The sequence below is a fragment of the Hyaena hyaena genome, unplaced genomic scaffold (genome assembly GCF_003009895.1).
Source record: "Hyaena hyaena isolate Hyena2069 unplaced genomic scaffold, ASM300989v1 scaffold_42, whole genome shotgun sequence".
Classification (NCBI taxonomy): domain Eukaryota; kingdom Metazoa; phylum Chordata; class Mammalia; order Carnivora; family Hyaenidae; genus Hyaena; species Hyaena hyaena.
In genome coordinates this window covers 3,498,904-3,521,784 of record NW_024080674.1, presented here as the reverse complement: position 1 = coordinate 3,521,784, position 22,881 = coordinate 3,498,904, and the positions used below count along the sequence as shown (strand labels likewise).

The window sequence follows — 22,881 nt, the reverse complement described above, 5'->3', positions numbered from 1 at the left end:
TGCCCAGCCCTAGTACTTGGAGTTGGGGACCCTTCAAGGCTCCCTTGTCAGACCCCATTCCCCATTTTGTGCTCCCCAGGACTAAGTTAGCCCTGTGAATAGTGTTGCCAGGTAAAGTATGGGTACCCAGTTACATTTGAATTTCAGACTGAATAATCGTTTAGTGTTAAGTACATCCCCTAACTTTGGGCAGTTGGGTCTGTATCATTCCAGGCCTTTCTGTTAAGCCATGTACGTTCTTTGTGTGCCGTTACAAGAATAATAGGTTTATATTCTCTGCCTTCTGCGTCTTGTGTTCACTGTCCATTGTGTTTCCCAGGAGGCATTTCTCAGAGTTTGTCAAGAGCAGGCTTTGAGGCTGTGGACTCAGACCTACGTGGGAATCCCGGCCCCACCCCTCGCTAGCTCTGTGCCCTCAAGCAGGGCCACCTCTCCTCTCTGAGCCTCAGTTTCCTTATCTGAACAATGGAGTGGTAAGGGTAGCTGTGTTCTGGTCGTGCTCACATTTATCCCATCTCCTTTGAACGCTGCCTGGAGTGGATGGTCCCCTGTGGCTCTGTCCACAGGCGTCAAGAACGCTGCGTGATTATCACTATTTTAAACGAGGCTATGAGAGGTTTTGAAAAGGGAAAGGAGGTCTGAAGGGAACTGGGCAGATAATCCTAAGACTTAGTTTGCTTAAAAAAAAAAAGAAAAGTGAAGGGCGTTAGTCTCCCTGGAAACCAGTTGCTAATCTCCAGGATATTGTCTCTTTTCAGGCGAAGGAGGTGGAGGAGACCATCGAGGGGATGCTCCTCAGGCTGGAAGAGTTTTGCAGCCTGACTGACATGGTGAGTGTCTGCCCGGGGTGGTGTGGATTTAGGCCCAGGCCAGACTCCAGGTCCTTCCTGGAGTTTTCTGGGGAAGCCATTTTGGTGGTGAATTGGCACCCAGAAGGAATGAGGGCAGCAGCGCACACTCTCTCTCACGCCGTCTCTCCACACCAAGCTTCCCGAGGCGGCCATCTTGGTAATGCCCATCCCCCCCACATGGCTCCTATTCCACAGAGGAGCCAGAAGTGGGCCACCAGGTGGCACTCTCGGGCACCGATGCGGGGAGCCGTTCAGCGGGGATGCTCAGACTATATTTAACTTTCCTGGCCCTGCGCGGTCCGCCAGGCAAACATGGAGACAGCCAGGAAATGGCTTCGGGCCTGCAAGGCCTGGGAGGAGCCTCTTGCCCAGGCTGTAGCCCGAGGCAGGGTTGGGCATCACGTGCCTTCTCAGATCCCTTTGCCGCCTCTGCCTTTGCCCCTTCCTGGTTTTGTGGGATCAAACCCTCTTGGCTGGGCGGGGAAGAAGACGGAAGATGGTGCCTCAGGCCCAGGAGACAAGGCCTCCATTACACATTTCGCAAAACTCTCCTCTAAGACCCTTGTGTCCCCGGCATTGTTGCTAGCCAGGCGTGGGGCCCTGAGGAGCACTCATAGAATTTTCTGGAAGTTCCCAGCCACCTCGGTTTAAGGCCTGAGGGCCCGAAGGGTAGAGCTCCATATTGTGACCAGGACCCGCCTCTCTCTGGAGCCAAGGAGGCCCTGCTGGACCCAGTGGGGGTAGATTTGTGCCCCTGTGAAGCCCGGGTCTGGAGAAATGTTTCCCCAGAGGAGCAGTAGCCACAACAGCCCGTACGTTTCTCGAACACTTACTCGGCGCCAGGCACGGCACAAAGTGTGTCTCCCGTGTCCTCCCACGTCTCCTTGAAGCAGGCCCGCGTGATGGGCACCGTGTCACCGCCATTCACTCACCGGCCCTGCCCTGTGCCGGCCCCTGGGGACACAACGGTGAACACGACATAAACGTTCCCAAGAGGACGTGCGTGTGCTTTGCTCTTGAGAACCAACTTTCTAGTCGGGGTGTGGGTCCAGGCGGGCACTGGGAAACGAGACAGACCTGGAACAGCCCTGAGAGCCCTTTCCTCATCACCAGCCGTCGGACACCTGCCCTGACTTCGGGGCCGAGGTGAGCCTGGCCATTCGAAGAAAGTCGGCCCTGCCTCCCTCCCCTCTGTGGGAGGGGGGACCCCACTGTGTGTGACCGGGGCTGTCACCCAGTGTGGAAGCAATGGCCTAAAGGTGTGTTCAGGGTGCAAAAGGAGACTGCAAAGGTTTTGAAGAGGGAGGGTCTAGAAGGAACTGAGCACATGATCCCAAGACTTAATTTGTTTAAAAAAAAGAAAGAAAGAAAAGCAGAGGCGTTAAGATTCTGCCTGGGAAGTTGGGAAGGCTTTGCAGAGCGGGTGGTGATTAATTTGGGGCTTTGAAGGAGGAACAGAAAGATTTTAGCCGCTGGGGAGGGCGGGCATCCAGACAGAGGCACCAGCCTGTGGGTATGGTGTGCCGGGCACAGTGTGGACTGTGGGGGCCCGGGGCAGGGGGCGGATTTGGAAGATGGGTGGACTGGTGACCCAGGGACATTTTGTTCTCAAGTCTCAGCCACCTTCCTCCTTGAGAGGAGGCCCACTATCCGCCTAAGGGGAGAGCTTGGGGCAGGAGTCAGCCTGGGTAGGAAGAGGCATCCGGCCACCTTGCCTTTGAAACCATCAAGGCCTCGTGGGGAGGGGAGCCCGTGTGTGTCGCCCAGAGGGCACGGTGTCAGGCAGTGCTGCCAAGGCCCTCCCCCAGCTGCAAGCCTGGAGACGCACGTATGCAAAGACTGCAATACCGAGATCACCCACAGGACCCATGGACCCAGGCCCGCCTGCAGATACGTTGGCTGTTGCTGGAAGGAAAAGAAAAAGGAATTCACTGCTGACATTTATAGAATGTCATGCAAATAAAAAAAAAAAATCAGGATTTCTGGCTTGTTTGGAAGAGCTAGAATCTGGCTCCCCCTGGGTGCCTGGCCCCACCTGGCCGGTGCTGGCCGGAGCGCCGTCGTGGCCGCCCCACTGCGGACGGCGCGTGAGCTCTCCACTTGTCACTGGCCACTGCTCCTGGGGCCCCCTGACTCCATGGCCACCTGCCACGTACAGCTGTCACATGCTCACATGTTTTATGGCAGAGGCTATGTTTCTCTGTATTTTGGGTCCTACTGAAAATGGGCAAATAAAACCAGACCGAGAGGGTCTTGTGTTTCAAGAAAGGGAAGAGAGTGCATTTCCCACGGGAGTGAGGACCATCTCACGTGTTTCTACACAAACAAGTGTGCCTGCGTTAACAGATGTGCCTGCAACAATGCTTTTGCGGCCCCTGCGACAGTGCTCAGGGCTGATGCCACTTAGATCACGGAGATCCTCTAGGCCCCATGAGCTGATGCTTAGTTTCCCCAGTGCATCTGCACACATGGCACAGAGAGGCGGCCAGCTTGGGCCCTCCTTTCCTCTTTTGATGCAAGCTAGGGATGAGTGGGGGCCTTTGCAGGGACAGGTGATGTCACACCATCGTCCCCAGCTCCCTGCTTTGGCCTTTGGAAACCGTGATCAAGTTAGAGGTCCGAGAGTGGCCAGCTTCCTGGTGACCAGAGAGAAGCCGCTCCCCTTCCGATCAAATCAGCTATTAGAAACGGGAGGCCAGCTTCCTGTCTGATGCATTAAGTCCACTGCCAGCCTGTCCTTGATCGCTCTATGTGACTGGAATTCACTGCCCTGTGCCTGCCGCCTGTTTAGACGTTAGATAGAGAGCTTACTGCTGCCACTTGAGGCTCGGACTCCTGCTACGGGGTCTTGGGCACAGCCCATCATCTCTCCCTACCTTTCTTTTCTCCCCTGTAAAATGGAGGTCATGGTTCTGTCTGCATCAAACTACCCCAGAATGTAGTGGGGTGAAACGACCACCAAGTTAGTACGTGGGCCAGGGCAGGGCACAGAGGGGATATGGCACCTGCTGGAGCGGGGATGTCCAATGTGGCTCTTCCTCCCACTTCTCTGGTGTCTGGGCTGGGAGCACCGATGGCCGCGGACCGGCGGGCATCCCTTCTCCCCATGCAGCCTCCCTCGGGGCTGGCTTGGGCTTCCGGCGTGTGGCATCAGGCCCTCCCAAGCTCAGACATTCCAACAGATGGAAAGTGGAAACTGCCGGGTGTCTAGACACTTGGGTATGACAGTGTCACTTCTGTCCTGCTTTACTGGTCACAACAGTCACACAGCGCACCCAGATCCACGGGGAGAGGACACAGACCCCACGTGTTCATGGGAGGAATGGAAAGGACTTGTGGCCCTTCTTGAATCTACTGCAGATGGCATCTCTCTCCAGAGAGTTACCGTGTGGACCGGGTGAGGCGGGGATGTGCACGCTTCACGTCCACTGCGGTGACCGCAGTGAAAAGGCAGGCGAGGCTGTGGGGCGACACACCGCTCATCTCCCTGCTGGCAGAGACGCGAAAAGGCACAGCCAGTCCGGAAACAGTTCGGCAGATTTTTCTAAAGTCAAACACGCCCCGACCCTGCATCCTGGCGACTGTCATCCGAGATGATTACCCAAGAGAAATGGAAACAAGAGTCTGCAAAGCCTCGTGCCCAAATGTCCGTAGCAGCTCTGTTCAGGGTGCTCCAGACCAGAAAGCACCTCGGTGTCCACCGGCTGTAGAAACGGGGCGATCCGCTGTTGTTTCTTCACACCCTGGACCTCACGGCACCGTGAAGGAATGAACTATACGTGACATCAGTGATGTGTCTCATGAGCTTGAGGCCCAGGGGCAGGCACAGAGTCCGTGCTGTGGTGGCTTCCATTATATGAAGTTCAGAAATAGCCCAAACGAATTCACGGTGTTGGGGAGTTAGCTTTGCGAGCGTGGCCATGACTGGAAGGAGGTAGGAGGGGCCTTCGGGGTGACGGGGTGTTCCACACTTCGGCCTGGGTGGCAGTGACATGGATTTGAACATCCGTACAAAATGCGTCCAACTGGCCACTTGAGGCCTGAGCACTTGGCTGTATGTCATTTCCATTCCATTAAAAGTAATTAAAAATAATTGCTTCGCCGGGTGCCGGCTCCGTATGAGGCTCTGTGTACATGGTGGCTCCTAGGGTCACTGTTGTCACAATGGAAGGCCCAGGAGGCAGTGACGGTGAAGAGGATTCGTAAGGCCTTCTGCTCAGAGCCCCCTGCAGTTCCGGTCTCTTGTCTGGGCCCTGGGAGCCCCCGCCCCTGGCAGGGAGGAGGCTCTTTCCTTCGCTCACTTGTTGGCCCTGGGCCAGCACTTGCATTTGGCATTGGTGTGTGTTCTTGGGTCAAGTGCATTTGGCTCTCCTTCCTGGGGGCCCTGAATCATCTTGGACGGCTGTCTTTGCCCGGTGATAACCCCCACATCCGCTGCCCAGACTCCTGGCTCCGGAGGCCACCTCTGGGGAGATGGTGGGAGACCAGGCTGGGGGAGGGTGGGCCGGGTCCCCAGGCCAATGACCCCGGCTGGGGGTTCATCCTGGCAGACGCTCAAATAGGATCGATTCATCACTGACCTCTCTGTGTGCTTCTCGAACAAAACGTGCCATCTCGGATGCCTGTGACGTGATGATGTGAAGCGGGTGTGAGAAGCGAAATGCGTTGCTTTCCTTGGGCTCCCCTGGAAAGGGAGGGGGGCACCGGGTGGCCACAGGGAGTGGTAGAGACCGCGGTTAACCAGAGGGGGCGGCTGTCCCAGCTCCGGCTGATCGCTCTCGCACGGGGCATGGACTCAGGATGGCCTGGCCTTCTGATTTTTCACAAGAAGCCGGGAATCTGGGTTTCTAAGGGAAACCTCCTTAGATCCGGGCACCTAGCTCGGGTGGGCTTTTGGTTGTTTTAGACACGGTGTAGGCTGACTCCGCCCGGGGCTGGCAGAACGCGGCTGCAGACCTCGGACCAACCCGGATCACAGCCCTCCATCTCCCACTCCGTAGCCTTGCGACCTTGGGCGGCTCATTTCGTTTTTCTGTCTTGCTCAGCGTCACCACCCTTGAAAGGTTCAAGATAAAAGGTTCAAGTTTCTGATTCACAGGCTCGGTTCTTGGCACAAGGCGAAAGCTCACAGAGTACTGGCATCGGGGCCCCCCTCACCCTGATTTTCGCTTTACGGTTCCCAGCTTGTGGGGGAACCAAGAGGAAGGGTTGGGGGCCTTTTGGACCCCAGGGATTACTTTCTACTCCCCCCACCCCCCGCACACACAGCCTGCCGTGCAGGCAGGTGTAGACAGCCCCCCATTACCCACAGTTTTGGCAAATGGAGAGGGGCGCCCTTGCCCAGCCACAGACCTTCTCTTCCTGGAATTCCTCCGGAGCTGGAGGGAGGCCGGGACACGCCCCATCAGGCTCCCCTCTGCAGTGTCCCCTTCGCCCTGGTGGCTCCTGGGACCAGGCCCTCCTCACTGCCCTTGTTCTCGCCATATTCGTTTCTTTAGAAATTAGCAGAAATAAAAGGTCTGCATTTGATCTGCTGTGTCCTGACCTTGCCGGGAGTTCTCTGTTCTCTGTTGCATTCACTGAATCATGGCGATTTCTCCAGAGCTCAGCCTTGTGCAGGGACGGGGAGGGCTCCAGAAATTTGGCCTTGCGGGGAACAAAATGGAAGATGTGAGGGCTTTTGCCCATCAGGGGTAACACGTGTCGGTGCTCGCAGGAGCCAGGCAGGATCTGGACAGGAGTGAAAGGGGCAGGGGTGAGGCATTAGGGAGGGGCGGTGACTGAGGACACCGAGAGCTCAGGCCCCCACCCCTGGAGCAAGCAGCCACGGCTCAGCCCGGCCTTTGATGCCTGGGGGATGTGGGTCCAGTGTCCCCACTTAATCACTGGAATATTTTGAAGCCATATTTATGTATTTTATTTTGGAATCATTTTAGATTTGCAGAAAAAGTGCAAAGATAGTACAGAGGGTGTCCATATGCCCCTCACCCAGTCCCCCCGCCCCCGGGCTAACATCTTGCATCAGCCACAGTACCTTTGTCAAAACTAAGAAACCAAGGGGTGCCTGGGTGGCTCAGGCAGCTAAGCATCAAACTTTGGCTCAGGTCATGATCTCGTGGTTCTTGAGTTCAAGCCCCGCGTCTGGCTCCCTGCTGTCAGCACAGAGGCCACTTAAGATCTTGTCTCTCTCTCGCCCTCCTCTCTCAAGTAAACATTAAAGAAACAAAAAACCTAAGAAACTAACACGGGTGCATTGCTACTCACTCATCTCCACACTCGATCCCGATTCTGCCAGTTTCCCGTTCATGTCCAGGATTAAGGCGCCCCAGCACCACAGGAGATCCCACGTCGCGTGAAGTCGTCACGTCTGCTTAGTGTTGCCTCCTGTGGCACTTCCCGTCTTTCCTTGCTTTTCATGACGTTGGCAGTTTCGAGGAGCCCCGGTCAGGTGCTCTGGAGAAGGTCCCTCCGTTTGGGTTCATCTGATGTTTCTCTCCAGGTGAGACTGGGGTGGTGGGTTTCTAGAGAGAACCCGCGGAGGCGAGGTGCCTTCTCTTCACATCGTGTCTGGCACGTGGCTCCCACACGGCCTTGCCGTTTCTGCTCTCCTATCATTTGTGGCGTGTTCTTGTGCTTTGGGTACCAGAGTCCGATATTATATTAGGTATTTTGTTGTCCACATTGTCCCAGCTTTGACCATTTGTCTCTTTCACGTTGGCTCCTGTGTTCCTTTGACATGGCCCATCCTTTATCTTTTATTTTTAATGTTTTTGTTAACGTTAGAGAAAGAGGGAGAGCAAGCGTGTGGTGGAGGGACAGAGAGAAAGAAGGACAGATGATCAGAAGCCGTCTCCTCGCTGTCAGCACAGAGCCCAACGCGGGTCTCGAACTCACGAACCATGAAATCATGACCTGAGCCGAAGTCGGACGCTCAACCGACGGAGCCCCCCCCGGGCGCCCCTGTCCTTTGTGTTTTTAAACACTCCCGTACAGGGGTGCCTGGCTGGCTCCGTCGGTGGAGCCCCCAACTCATGATCCTGGGGTTGTGAGTTTGAGCCCCACACCAGGCATAGAGGTTACTTAATAAAAATAAGTTTAGGTAAATAAAGGAACACTCCCTTACATTCGGACGCTACGGGATTCTCCAGGCACTCTGCTTTCCCTGCCCCGGCCCTAGAATCAGCCATTTCTCATAGCGACCCTGCTTGTCTTAAAGTTGGAAATTAAGTCCTCTTAAAACACTGAGATATTCTGGGGGCCACACGAAGCGCATGTGGGGGCCACATCCAGGCGTAGTTGGTCTCGTTTCGTCTCCAGAGCATTCTTTGAAGAAAAGTACTTGTATGGTGCCCATTTTATAGACAAGGAAACAGGCACAGGGAGGTCAGGGCAGAAACTAAGGCCAGATGTCGCCCTCTCGGGGCCCGTTTGTGCCCGCCGGCGTCAGGGCTTGGGGCAGGAGTACATTCCGGACGGTGGACTGGAGCCAGACTCCCAGGGAAACCGCAACGCTGTGACCGGAGGAGAGGCAGGAGGGGACACTTGGGGACACTCAGGGAATGGGGTCACTTCTGAGACCAGGGCAAGGAGGAGGGTGTCACCCCGCGGGGCGGTGGGAGCGCTTTCCAGGAGGACCACAGGAAGTCTCATGTATTTAGGTAGAAAGAAGAGGAAAAGCATAGTTTTCAAAGCATGTGTCACATGAAAGCCTTGTGCTGAGCTGTCTGCCTGCCTGGGTTAGTTGTGTGTTGCTGCTTAACACAGCGTCCCAGAACTTGGCGACGGAAAACAACGGGCTCCCTCCTCAGCAGCGCCTGGGGGTCGGGGGTGTGCGTGGCCGAGCCGGGCGGCGCGGGGAGGTCCAGCCGAGTCAGCGGTGGCGCCTCACTGCTCTCCGGCGGGAGGCTGCAGCCCGCCCTCCGTCCCTAGCCACGTGGGCCTCTCCATCCCCTCAGTTTGCTGGTGGCTGAGAAGGCAGGTGACAGAGATGTGGGGGAGACAGGGAGTGTGCGTGAACGAGCCAGCGAGAGAGAGAGAGAGCGAGCTGGAATGACAGTCCTCTGTGTAACCCTGTCTCCAGAGTGGCACCTGTCATTTTGGCTGAGACCCCTCCATTAGAAGCAAATCGCTGCTTCTCACGATCCAGGGTGGGGGGAGGGGAGGGTTACACAGCGGCTGTGCAGGAGGCGGTGGTCACGGGGGACTGTGTCAGGAGCCGCCTAGACGAGCCGTGCCCAACACTCTGCCGGATGTTCTGTCCTCACCGCCTGCCAAGGAAGCCAGAGCCATTGCCGTTGCTTCACTGTCCAGAGAAGCACAGGAGGGCTCAGAGAGGTGCGGTGACTTGCCCAGGGTCACACAGCTCAGACTCCAGGCTGAGTCCGGCTCCCAGGGTGCCCACTGGTGTTCTCTGACTGCCCTCAGGGTCCAACCCCAGCATGGCCTCAGGGCTTAGCTGACAACACGGATTCCCAGCTGACCTCAGGCACCCCAAACCAGACATGGAGGGGCCTGGGAATCAGCATTGGACAGGAGGCCCTTGGGGGATCTCGACGCTCCCTATATTCTGAGAGCGGCATTTGCTCCCGAATTGCAAGGACGTGATTAACACAGAGATGGGGTCTGTATCTCTCAGGGAGGGGTTTGGCGTGATCTTTGGCTCTTGAGTAAAACAGAAGCAGAATCCAATCACTGATTTCAGTGATTGCGGGAAGGACGAGGCTTTGTTAAAGGTCATGGCCACTTCTGAAGCCCTTCCAAGCAGAAGAAATTGAAAATTAAATGAGAAATTAAATGAGATAGTGTGCGGGAAATGCCTAGCGTGGTGTCTGCGAATGGGAAGCACTTTGATACTTGACAGCTGTGGTTTTCATTAACATCATTAATGAATGTTAGTGATTATTATTAACTTGTTAGTATTATTAATTTCAATGCAGTGAAAACTCAACTTCTCTCGACTTGGGTTTAGAGAAGAGATCTGGAATCTTTCCATTTGCTCCAGTTGAGTGGTTTAAAGGATAGAGATCTTGGGGCGCCTGGGGGGCTTGGTCGGTTAAGCGGCCGACTTCGGCTCAGGTCATGATCTCAAGGTTTGTGAGTTCGAGCCCCGTGCTGGGCTCTGTGCTGACAGCTCAGAGCCTGGAGCCTGCTTTGGATTCTGTGTCTCCCTCTCTCTCTGCCCCTCCCCCACTTATGCTCTGTCTCTCTCAAAAATAAACATTAAAAAAAATTTTTTTAAGAAAACAGAGACCTTTAGTTTGGGACTGGTATTGTCAGGTGTTGGTGGGAAACAGCAGTCAATGATTCCTGGGTAGGTCTGGGTCCCGAGAAGCACTGAGTTTGGTTGCCTCTGGGTCTGGCCTGGCCTTGTGCGGGGTGCCACTCGGCATCGTGGCCATCCACGAGGTCCCTGCAGAGCCTGAGTGACCCCAGAGGCAGGCAGGAGGCTGGGGGAATGGGGCAGAGGGCCTGGTGAGCTGTTCTGTTTCTTTCAGATCCGGAGTGACACCTCACAGATCTTGGAGGAAAACATCCCACTCCTCAAGGCCAAGGTGACAGAAATGCGGGGCATCTATGCCAAAGTGGACCAGCTGGAGGTGCGTTGGGAAGAGTGAGCTTTCTTTGCGAGATCTGTGGGCTTGTTCTGGCTCTCCCGTCCTCTCTTCCGAAATGCTGATTGGGCGTTAGACCCAGTTCAGGGGGTTGGTGGCGAAAGAGGGTCTACTTACATGGTATTTTAAAAGCTATGACCAATATGAATTTATATAGAGTGCCAGGGTACTGGGGCACCTGGGTGGCTCAGTCGGTTAAGCGTCCGACTCAGGTTGTTTGGCTTAGCTCATAATCTCATGATTCATGGGTTCAAGCCCTGCGGTCGGGCTCTCTCTGCCCCTCCCTCAATCGTGCTCTGTCTCTCTGTCTCTCTCTCTCAAGAAATGACTAAACATTTTAAAAAATTAAAAATCAGGGTACTTTTTGTAAAAATCTGACTTTTTAAAAAGTTTATTTTTATATTTTGAGACAGAGCGAGTTGGGGAGGGGCAGAGAAAGAGGGAGTGAGAGAGAATCCCAAGCAGGCTCTGCACTGGCAGCGCAGAACCCCGTATAGGGCTCGAACCCACGAACCGTGAGATCATGACCTGAGCCGAAGTCCAACGCTTAACAGACTGAGCCACCCAGGCGCCCCTAAATATCTGACTTTTAAGCTTCTTTTGGAAATTCAAAAGCTTTGATAGCACTTAGCTCATATTTCCTTAAATACTTGAATCTCCGGATTGTATTTCTCAAGGTATAAATACATGAAGTACACACACCTTTTTTTTTTTTTTTAATGTTTATTTTTGAGAGAGAGACAGAGTGCAAGTTGGGGAGGGGCAGAGAGAGAGGGAGACACAGAATCCGAAGCTGGTTCCAGGCTCTGAGCTGTCAGCCCAGAGCCCATCTAGGGGCTCAAACTCCCCAGCTGTGAGATCATGACCTGGGCTGAAGTCAGATGCTTAACAAACTGAGCCCCCCAGGCGCCCCTGAAACACATACATCGTAAGTGAGTAGTTCAGTGAATTTTTACACACATACACTCCCCGGTGAGGATGACCCAAATTCAGAAGGAGAACGTTTCTAAGCCCCGGGCTGTAGTTTTCTAGAGCCATGTGGCAGCTGGCCCTCAGGTAAGGCCCGTGTTCCCCAGGCCCCACCACAGCCGACTGCCTCGCCTGCCTTGTTCCTGGCTGAGCACCGGCCTAAGCTGTGTGGTATCTCATTTTTGTCCTTGCTGCACGGTACCCTCCCTGTCCCAGAGGAAGAGCATTAACTCCAAGAGGTAAAGCCACTTTCCCAGGGTGACACAGCTCATTCCTTGAAGCTGGGACCTCCTCTTTCATCCCCTCGTGCCCAAGCTCTTAACCGTACCGGGGCCCTCGGCCTGGGGTCCTGGCTGCTCACACAGCGAAAGGTCGGGGGGCTTGAAAGAGCGTTAATAGTGGTCACCTGGACAGAGGGGACGCAAGCCGCGGAGGAGGGGGCAGCGCAGCCAACGCTAGAGTTAGCAGAGAGTTAACATTCTTGTCAGCAGAGAATGAGGCAGGAATATAATTAAAACTTTGCCCTTGGAATCGCTGATTCATTTGAATTTTATGCCACACGTTTGACAGAGGAAAGAAAATGTGAAGGTTGGAAGTCCTGATTCTTGCCTGGTTGGGTTGGCCCAGCTCTTGCCTTCGCAGCCAGCCCGCTGACCCTTGCTGAGCGCCTACTATATGCAGTGCGGGGCCCTGGCCGGGGGGGGGGGGGGGGGGGGGGGGGGGGGGGGGGGGGGGGGGGGGGGGGCGGCGGGGCAGCCCTTGGCCGCCTTCCAGCGGGAGGGGCCTGGCACAGAGCACTCCCGTGGTGGGCCCCAGCGGCCCCTGTGACAAATTCCCGCAAACTTAGGGGCGTCACACATCGTGGGTTTATATCCACATCCTGGCCTTTTCCGCCTTCCAGAAGCTTCCTGCCTTTCTCGGCTCTGCCTCCATGTCCGCCCCACGTGTAGCTCCTTCCAGTCTCTCTTACACTCTGACCCTCCTGACCCCCCACAAGGACCCCGTGGTCCCCTGGGTCGTCCAGCACTGTCGTGCCCATCCTCAACCCCACCTGCACAGGCCCGCTTGCCCTGTAATGTCTTCATAGGTTCTGGGACTGAGGACGTGGACTCTCTGGGGGCCGCTTTCCTGCGGACACGGTGGCCGAGGCCGCTCTGGAGGGAGGCAGGTGCCTGGAGCTAAGTGGTGGCTGGGGAGTGGGGGCCACGGGCCCCTGGAGGAGGAGTGGGAGGGGTGATGTTGGTGGGGGATGGGCAGGGGGGCACCTCGGGCAGAGGCTCAGAGGCAGGAAGGAGCCCCGGAACGGATGGGAACACGGGAAGGGTCCCGGGATGGCCCGATGACGAGAAATCGGGCGGCAGGAGCCCTGTGTCAGGATTTTGGCCTCTTCATCCCGAGCGGGGTGGGGGGAGGGGGCACTAATGAGACAGGATGGCCCCCACAGCAGGGTGTCCCAGGCTTGGTGCTGTTGGTGCTTTGGGCCTGCCGTTGGGGGGCGGGGGGGCATCCTGTGTGTGTCGCAGCATCTGGGTCTCCACCCACCAGATAGCATCCCCCCCCCCCCCCCGGCTCCAGAGTCCTACTGCCTGGGTTCCGATCCTGATGCCGCCTCTTTCCGTGTGTGACCCCCCGCCCCGCCAGCAAATTCTGAGTCTCTGCTCCCCTGTAAGTAGAGTAACAGTAGTGAGGTTCTCAAACCCAAATCTTTTTTTTTTTAACATATTAAATTTATTTTTGAGAGGCAGAGAGACACAGGGCACAAGCAGGATAGGGGCAGACAGAAGGGGAGGCACAGAAACCAAAGCTCCAGGCGCTGAGCTGTCAGCACGGAGGCTAGACGTGGGGCTCGAACTCACGAGCACTGAGATCACGACCTGAGCTGAAGCCTGCCGCTGAAACAACTGAGCCACCCGGGGGCTCCTCTTGAACCCAAATCTTACCAGTATTTACTTGGCCACCATTAGTTGAAACCGCATTATGAGCTACCCTGGGGTGAGCGGGAGACTCCTGATCCCCAGATGGTGGCATGTGGGGACTCTGGATGAGGACCTGAGTGAGACAGGCTGGTGTGTTGGCAACCGCAAAGCGGGGCCCTGGCCGGACTTAGAAGAGAGACCGCTTCCTGGGCTTTGACCTTCACAGGAAGGACTGAAAAATGGGGGAGAAAGCCTGGAGGGCGGGGTGGACAGCTTATGCAGATGCCCCAAGGCTGCAAAGACCAAGGCCTCTCAGCCAGTGGTGGGTGGTGTGGAGCTCAAGGTCAGCGGTGAGGCTGGAGCGGTGAGCATAGACGGACCGTGTGGGGCCAAGTCACGGAGTTCAGAGCCCGTTGTGAGAACGACAGGACCCTTCCAAAGGGATTGCAAATACTATACTATTCCCTCCCCAACCCTGAGAAAATCCAAAATGAGTTTTCTGAAGCGTTCCATTCAGAATACCCAGCACACTGAGCACGTGCTGAGTACATTTACATGATTGTGCAGTCGTCACCACTACCTCATTCCAGGAAATTTTCATTGACCCCCAAAGAAAGTCCGTACCCATCAGCAGCCACCCCCCAGCCCTGGCCCCTGGCAGCCACACATCCACTTCCTGGCCCTATGGATCTGTCTCTTGTACATGTTTCATATTAATGGAATTATATAGCTTGCGGCTACGTCTGGCTTATTTCACTCAGGATAATGTTTCTGGGGTTCATACACATCGTAGCATGCATCTGATCTTCATTCCTTTTTTTGGCTGAATAATATTCTTTTTTTTAATGTTTATTTTTGAGAGAGAGAGAGAGAGCAAGAGCATGAGCAGGGGAGGGACAGAGAGAGAGGGAGACACAGAATCCGAAGCAGGCTCCAGGCTCCGAGCTGTCAGCGCAGAGCCTGACACGGGGCTCAAACCCATGCACTGTGAGATCATGACCTGAGCCAAAGTCGGACACTTAACCAACTGAGCCGCCCAGGCGCCCCTGGCTGAATAATATTCTAGGGTATGGACGGATCCACCACATTTCATCAGTTGATGGATAGTGAGGTCACTTTCCCTTTGGGCTCTTATGAATAATGCTACTGTGAATATTCATGTCTATGTTTTTGTGTAAATATATGTCTTCATTTCTCTCGGGTGAAAACCTAGGAGTGGAATTGCTAGGTCATACCGGAACTCTTTGGAGGAGCTACCTAGCATGTTCCAAAGTGACCCCAGCATTTTACACTCGCACCAGCAACTACTACAAGTTTTAGGTGGAAATTGCAAACTCGGATGCAGGGATCGCCAGGTTGCCACAATCCCCACTCTGCCCTAAAGCCTCCCCAGTGTTGCGGCTGAGTGGCATCTGCCTCGTGTCCACCTCCCCTGGGCTCTTGCTTTCCTTAGAGGAGAGGTATTTATTTCTCTGTAACAGGGTCTCTATTAAAAGGAGGAAAAACTGAGCTAGTCCAGGAGGGTCATGGATTAGAAGCCAGTGGGAAAATTCATACTTCCCGTTATGAAACATGTGCCTTAGGAGCTTATGAGAACCTGATGTTTGTTGGACCGGGACAGGTAGGTTCCCGAGCCCGATGGCCCCCAAAACTGCCCCTCGGGTGGCTCTGTCACCCTCCAGGAGTCCGTTTTCTCCTCTGCACGCTGGGAATATGCCCTCCCTCCTGACTCCTGACAGCCACCGTGAGGCGTTAGGCCAGCAGCTGGCTTGGTGAGGAGCACGTCCGCGCTGCTGGCCGCTCGCCCTGGGCCGTGGGGAGGGTCACAGCCTTCGGGGAGCCCGGGACCACCCCGCTCTCAGATCAGTGCCACCTGCCAGGAGGGGCTTGGGGACCACAGAGGGATGGCCCAGCACGTGGGTCTTTCTCAGGTTTAGTAATAGAAACTAGCACACACAGGACACCTGCCGCGAGCCAGGACTCCAAGTGCTTTCCCCGTGAGGAGGCGCTCCACCCGCGGCAGCCCCGGGGGGACGATCCCGTTACTTGTCCCACCTGACCGAGAAGGCAGGGGAGCACAGAGAGGGGAGGTGATCCGCCCATGTCACACAGCGAGGAAGTGGCAGAGCTGGGGTGGCACAAGCCTGCTCCTGAGCACTCCCCAGTGCTGGGTGTGGGCACCTCTGTGCAGACAGCGCGCCAGCTGACGCGGGGGCCTTTTGCCAGAAGCGACCATAGGCATCAGGATGGACCAATATGTTTTAAAACAATGGGGCTTTCCTCTCTCCTCCCTCCCTCCCTTCTCTTCCTCCCTTCTGCTAATAAAAGTAGTATCTTTTCGTGTAGAGAAGACTACATATGGGGCCCCTGGGTGGCTTAGTCAGTTAAGCGTCCGACTTCGGCTCAAGTCATGATCTCGCGGTTCGTGAGTTCGAGCCCCACGTCGGGCTCTTCAGCACAGAGCCCAGAGCCTGCTTTGGATTCTGTCTCCCTCTCTCTCTTTCTGTCCCTCCCCCACTCACACTCTGTGTCTCTCAAAAATAAATAGATGTTAAAAAGAAATTTGTTTTTAAGTAAAAAAAAGAAAAATGCCTAGGAGTCCCCCTTATTTCCGAGACACAGCCACCAGAGTGGTCACGATCCTGTCCCCCAGCCCCATCCGCCCTGGTGGCTGCGTCTCTCCCGGTGTCCCCGGGCCAGGCCTCCCCCGGGGTGCCCCTGCCTGGCATTTCCTCAGTTGGCCTCACCACCCCCCAGACTGGCGGTAACAGGGAGTGTATGGTTGGAATCGGCTGGCGGACGGGGACTGCTGGGCCGTCTTCCATCTTTCACAAGCAGCTGTGCTGCCCAGCGAGGCCTTGGAGCCAAGGGCCAGACCTGATCAGGGGAAGCCCCGTGGTCCCTTGTCTCCCGTCCCCCCCCATCCGACGGGAGGGGCTTATTCGGCCTTTCAGCTCGTCCCTGCCAAACCCTGGGGCAGCGGCGGAGCGACGGTGTGGTGTTTGTGCGGGTCTTTTTGCCGAGGATGCGCTCATCTGTGCGTGTGTTCATTCCGGCACCCGCCGTCCAGTGGGGCCCCTTCCGGCCGGCCAGGCTCTGGGGTTGGCCTTGTGAACAGCACCTTTTCCTTTGGAACCTACATTCCAGAGGCAAAGACAGGAAGTCCGGAGGCAAGGAGGGCTAGGGAGACGGGGCGCCTCCCCAGCGATGGGGGCTGTTAGACTAGGCGGTCGGGAAGGTGTCTCTCCGGAGGGGACTGTCAGTCCAGGCCCTGAAAGATGGGCGGCATTCGCTCCATCAAGAGCAGAGAGCAGAGCCTGGCATGCGGAGAGCAGGTGGAAGGGCCCTGTGGTCAGTGGGGCCTGGCATTTCCAGGGAACCCAAGGGAGGCCAGTGTGAGGAGAAGGCAGGACTAGATGGTGGGCACCCTGTAGACCGTGGGGGCCATGAACTTCCTTCTAGTGAAGGGAGACTCTCTCGTATTCTCCTTCCCCTTCCTGGTGAGAGGAAGTCTCTGCCAGCCTTGTGTGGGGCAGGGGAGGCCCGCAGAGGCGGGGCTTTCTGACGTGACCGCGGAGTGGCTGCCTTTGGTGGCCTTCGCCGTCTACCCTTGCAACCCACAAACACGCACACACGGTTGAATACACGTGCATATAAACACACAGGCACTCACGAGCACAGGCACACTCGTGAGCACACTTGCACGCAGAGCACGCACACACGTGAGCACAGGCACACCCACGCGCTGAGTGTAGAGAAAGGTGTGAGGAGGTACCACAGGCCGCAGGTGAGCAGGTTCAATGTTTCTGGGCCTGCACAGTATCTTCTTTTTTTTTGTTGATTGTGAGCTATTGCTATCATCAATAAAAACTAAAGGCTTTTCATAAAATCTGCAATTTTTTTCTTTTCAAAACAATACTGCACATTTATTGAGCTCAGCGTGTGCTGATAAGCCCTTACCTGCTCGGCGAGATTGGTATTATTCGTCTTCTGTATAATAGTATCATCATCATTATCATTTACTAGATAAGGAAATTGAAGCTTGTAGAAAGTTGCATACAACTTGTTGGTGGCAGAACTGGGTTCTAATCCAGGGAGCCTGACCCAAGTTCATTCTCTCTTTTTTCTTTTTTTTTTTTAACTGGGAATTTTGGATCAGAAGCTTGGAGCGGAGCGGCCTCTGTGGGGCTGGACCCTACGTTCCGGGTCACCCTAGTCTCCACTCAGCCCCCTTTCCCTGCTTGTCACCTGCCTGTCCCCTGGCAGCTTCTGAGTTTGAAACTGTCCGATGTCCATCCATGATTAAAGTGAGCATTTTGGCAAGTTCTCATGAACCATGAGATCATGACCTGAGCCGAAGTCGGACGCTTAACTGACTGAGCCACCCAGGTGCCCCCATTTTGGCAATTTCTAAAAAAAAACAAAAAACAAAAACATTTTTAGGGGTGCTTGGGTGGTTTAGTCAGTTAAGTGTCCAACTTCAGCTCAGGTCATGATCTCACAGCTCGGAAGTTCGAGCCCCGCGTCAGGCTCTGTGCTGACAGCTCAGAGCCTGGAAACTGCTTCGGATTCTGTGTCTCCATCTCTCTGCCCCTCCCCTACTTGTGCTCTGTCGCTCTCTTTCTCAAGAATAAACAAACATTAAAAAAATTTTTTTTTAAACCCTGTTTTTAATTAAGAAAGCTTTGCAGTCTGATGGATGTGCACCCGAGTCCTCTCTCCCACCCACTGGCTGTGTGACTTCGGTCAGGTGACCCAACCTCTCTGAACCTTGGTTTCCCTCCTCTATAAAAGAGAGGCTAGAAGTAGGATCCCTAGGGGGAGAAGGGGAGAGGTCACAAGGCGAGGCGCCGTCAGGCGTCCCGTGGAGCTGTTCCTGTTATCGCCAGGGTGTCTGAAGGCCCTGCCTGGCCTCCCCAGGAGCCCACGGGCAGCTGCGACTGGGGGCCGGGCGTCTGTGTGACCCGTGCTCCAGTCCGTGGCCAGCGTGGCATCCCCGTCCCTCTCTCCTCTCCCCCAGGCCTTCGTCAAGATGGTTGGGCACCATGTGTGCTTCCTGGAGGCCCACGTGCTGCAGGCCGAGCGGGACCACGGGGCCTTCTCGCAGGCTCTGCGGAGATGGCTGGGCTCCGCGGGCCTTCCCTCCTTCAGGAACGTGAGTATCTCCCCGCCTCCCGCCGCCTCCCCGACCCCGACCCGGAGAGGGGAGAGGGGCTCAGGAAGTGAGAGTTCAGAGGGCACATCTCACTTCCACAGACAGGAAATGGTGTCTGGCTGGCAGGCCCAGGGGGCTGGAGTGTCTCAGGCCCTCCCCCGGGCAAAGCTTCGGTGCTTTGCCACTGGCCTCGTCATCCACCATTTATCTACTGAGCGCCTGCTGTTTGCTGAGCACTGAGGTCCCTCTGGGGTTACCGCCGTGGGCGGGGACAGCCCCTGCCCTCCCGTCCTGTCCTTAAACACAGAAGGACGTGCTCAGGGTGACATTCAGAATTCAGGGTGGGTCCTCCTGAAGGCACGAGTCGACCTCAAGTCGACCAGAGGGGCCCGGGACGGTGGAGGTCTGGGGACGGAAGGCCAGCCTGCACGTGGCCCTTTGTGACTTGCAGAGGCCTCTCCCCTCCACATCTCTGCTTTCCTGGGATCCTCCCCCAGACCCCAAAGGAAAGATCATTGTGTCCTTTTTGCCGATGGCAAAACTGAGGCCAGACTGATTCTGCAGTGGAGACCTTCGGTGTTTCAGACACATCTGTCATACACACATCTGTCATTGCTACTTATGATCTGTTGTCCCGGGGACGCTGGGCGAAGTCTGGAGACATTCTGGTTGTGAATTAGATGTGAGGGCTGCTGCTGGCGTCTGGTGAGTAGGAGTCAGGGATGCTGCTGAACACCTTACAGTGTACAGGACAGCCCCCCGCCCCCAACCCCCACCAGAGGATTCTCTAGTTTGAGGAACCCTGCACTAAGCGGCGTTCAATAATTGTAGTAATGATTTCTGCCGGGTCTGTTCAAAGTGCTTTGATCTCTGGTTTACGTGGCATCTCGTTCCCACGCTGGTCTTTGGAGGAAGGATCTTTAAACCACGCCCATTCTACAGATGGGAAGACTGAGGCTCGGCGAGGTGAAGGGACTTGCCCAAGGCCACACAATCTGCACAATCTGGTGTGACGAGCCTGGGTTGGACCCTGGCTGGCCCATCGCTGAGGCCTTGGCCTTCGCAGCTCAGCCGGCCTCCCTGGCCTGCCCCCCAGGGGTCTCTCACTGTGGGTCTGCCCGGGGGACCCCCCCGTCCCACTCCTGTCCTGCTGCCTGCACATTTCCACGGTGTTTACCTTGTGCCAGGCGCTGCGCTAGGTGTTTCATGCGTGTCGACCCATTTACCTTCCCTTAACCTCGTGCGCACTGGGCATCAGTGTTACTCTGATTTGATAGGAGAGGAGATGGCAGCGTGGAAGATTTCGGGGGTTGCAGTCTTACAGCCTGTGGACAGAACTGAGCAGGTGAACTCGCTCTATTCGGCAGGCAGTGTCATCTAAACTGTGTGACTGGGGATGCCTGGCGGGACTTCACCGTCCAACTCTTGCCAGGACCCCACTGCGCCATCTTCTCTTACACCTGTGCGTGTAAGACACGTGCCTCCGAGTGTGTAACTTGCCCCAGGCCAGTAACAGCTAGACAATGGCCTCATCTATCTCATAGTCTAGAAACTCCTGTTGATCCTTCAGAGGCTAAGTCAATGCCACCTCTTCTCAGAAGCCCTCCAGGATTGCCCCATCTCCAGAGAAATGCAATCATTCTGCCTTCTGACAACGATGAAGCCAGGAGCTGCTTTCTTTGTCCTTTCCCTTGAGATATGGGGTGACCGTTACCGGGTAAACAGGAACCCCCCCCCCCCAAGTCACCCAGTGCTCTGCCCACTGATGATTTAGAGGCACATCAGGAGAGGAAGATCAGAGGACCTTGGCTGCCCCTGGCCTCCAGCAAGTAGCCTAACAGTGGGACCTGCTGGACCCTCCGTCTTTGCACTTTCCAGTCTTTTTCTGTGATCTGCAGTTGTCCCTGTGTGGTTGGCACTAGTGTCCCCGTTTAGAGGCAGAGACCGAGGCGTGGAGATGGAGAGTCGTGTGTCTGACTCAGTGCGGGGATGGGAGCTCGGGCCTGCAGGCCTTTCAGACGGAGGTCCCCCTGCCCCCTCCCAGAGTAGGCCCCCACCGGGGTGTGGCTGGGCGTGCCGGGACCTGCACCCTCGCGTCTCCGCCAGCCTCGGGGGCCCCCAGGCCTACCTGTGGTGACTCGTTCCAGGAAGTGCATTCCAGCCCGCCGGGGTGAGTCATTCAGCAACCCTGCATATTAGTCTCGGCCCCAGCAGGGCTTTGTCTGGGGCAGGTGGTGCAGGCGAGTGTGTGCACGCGCGTGTGTGCACCTGCACCCAGGGCCTGAGCTGGAGGAGCCCTTCTAGAATACTGGTCATTATACCTCGTGTTGGGGCCCTGACTCGGCAGGCACCAGACACCCCGCCCTGTGAGGTAGGTCCGGTCATTGTCCCTATTTTACAGATGAGGAAACTGAGGCACCACAGAGGTGAATTGCTCATCCCCCCAGAAGGTGGTGAAGCTGGGATTCAGATCCGTGAGGCCGGGGCCCACACTTGGCCCATCACTTGGGCCCTTTCTGTGCCCAGTTCTCCCCCTGGAACTACCGTCTGGGGGTGGGGGTTCTCCTAAAGCACCAGGTGGACCCCCCAAAGCCAGCCAGCTGGGTTCAAGCCAGTTGCCCTCAGTGCCTGCCCCTCCCTGAGTCCACAGAGGCCTCCCTCCTTCTCAGCGTGAGGCTGCCCCCCGCAGCCCACATTCCACCTCCTGCCCTCAGCCACCCTCCTCGTGACTCCCAGGGTCCCCCAGGGCCTCGTGGAGTCGAGTGGCTCGGGTTAGGGGTCCCGCTTGGCCCCGTGGAAATGCTGGCAAGGGGTCCTTCCCCTGTGGAGCGAGCCTCCCGCCACTTCCCTGAACGCATGACCCTTCCAGAATCAGGAGGGACCCGCCCCCACGGGGCCCAGGAGCTGGGCAGGGGCCTTCGGGATCTGTTTCCCCGCTTCCTGCCATTCCGTCAGCTGGGGAGGGCAGGGGGCACAGAGGGAAAATGGGTCCTTGTTTTTATGAACTTGGCCTGCCCGCCCCCCCCGCCCTCCTCCCCCTCTCCCTCCTTCCTCACTTTGCACGTGTAGTCGGAGGCCCAGAGGGGGTGCAGGGCAGCTGGGCCGGGGGCTCCCGGGCATCGGGAACAGGGCCAGGAACCAGCCCCGACCCCCGTGCCCAGCCCCAGGGACCTGGATCTGCCCCTGCCCGTGTGACTCGGTGCCGGCTTGGCCTGGGCGGGCCTGAGGGGGCCCAGGTGTGCCAGCCTGCGGGGGCCGCCTCGCCCCAAGCTCCCCTGAAACCCAGGCCTCCTACCTCTGACCCGAGCGCCGGGGGAGCGGGCAGGCAGTCCACAGACCAAGACGAGGGCCGGCCTGGCGCGCCGGGCCTTCCGAGCCCAGGTACGCGGTCCGGGCCACGATTTTAACACTAATGCACGTGCTTCTATGGTACACGGTCCTTCTCCATCCTGCACTCCTTGAACGTTTTCCATTAGACTTTTACGTGGATTCTGATAACGTTCCGAGACTCTGACTTGTAGATTTGAGGCAGGCACCGGACCCCCCGTCCCCCGGAGCGAGGCCCCCCCTTCCCCCCCTTCCCTGGGCCTCAGCCACTCAGCTGCTGGTTCACCAACACGGGCACAACCACAGACTCTGCTTGGGGAAACTGGTTTGGGTTGGATGCGAGGGGTCGAGGGCCTCCGCTGAAGCAGTGAGAATAGGAACCTCCCGGAAGGAGGCTTCTGATTCTGAGCATTGGCGGGTCTGAAAAGCCAGAGCTGCCTGTAAATGACGGAGCGATTCGGATCGTCATCCGGCGGCGGGCAGGTGTGGTGGGGATGGCGACACAGAGCGGTGTGCACTGTCTCCACCTGTCCACACCCCACAAGGCGGCAGTGCTGCTTTTATCTCCACTGTACAGGTGAGCAAACTAGGCACAGAGAGGTTAAGTAACTTACCCAAGGTTACACAGCTGGGCATCAGGATACGAACGCACTTTCTTAACTCTGTCCTCTCCTGCCTTCGGAGAACCTGTGATCTCTTCCCCCAGAATGCCTGCATCTAGGGGGGAAAAGGTCACAGTGACCAAGTCCTAAGAAAATTCAGTTATGATCGCCTCGAAAGGGGACCCCGGCCTGCTCTCAGGCAGTCAAGGGCGGCCTCTGAGGAAGGGCCATGGAGGCTGGGGCTTGGATGGGGAGTGAGTCAGTCTGAAGATAGGGGAAAGGTGCTCCTGGCAGAAGGCACTGTGGGCACAGGGGTCTCGGAAGGGGCCGCACGTGGTGCCAAGCAATGGCCAGAAGTGTGAGGCAGGTTGACCGAATGAACAAAGCGGGGATTTGGGGGGCATGAGGTCAGGGCTGGATTAGATAGCGTCTCAGGCCACAGAGAGGACT

The 22,881-nt window shown here is 56.5% G+C and overlaps 1 protein-coding gene across 2 annotated transcripts in view; it reads left to right on the top strand.

Moving 5' to 3' along the window:
• Window positions 1-22,881, top strand: part of BCAS4 (breast carcinoma amplified sequence 4) — an 89,722-nt gene that overhangs the window by 14,590 nt on the left and 52,251 nt on the right. For both annotated transcript variants that reach the window (XM_039230034.1, XM_039230033.1), the window contains exons 2-4: window positions 759-830; window positions 10,346-10,447; window positions 18,368-18,502. In XM_039230034.1, coding sequence (XP_039085965.1) covers window positions 759-830; window positions 10,346-10,447; window positions 18,368-18,502 — 309 coding nt within the window. The remainder of the gene's footprint in view (window positions 1-758; window positions 831-10,345; window positions 10,448-18,367; window positions 18,503-22,881) is intronic.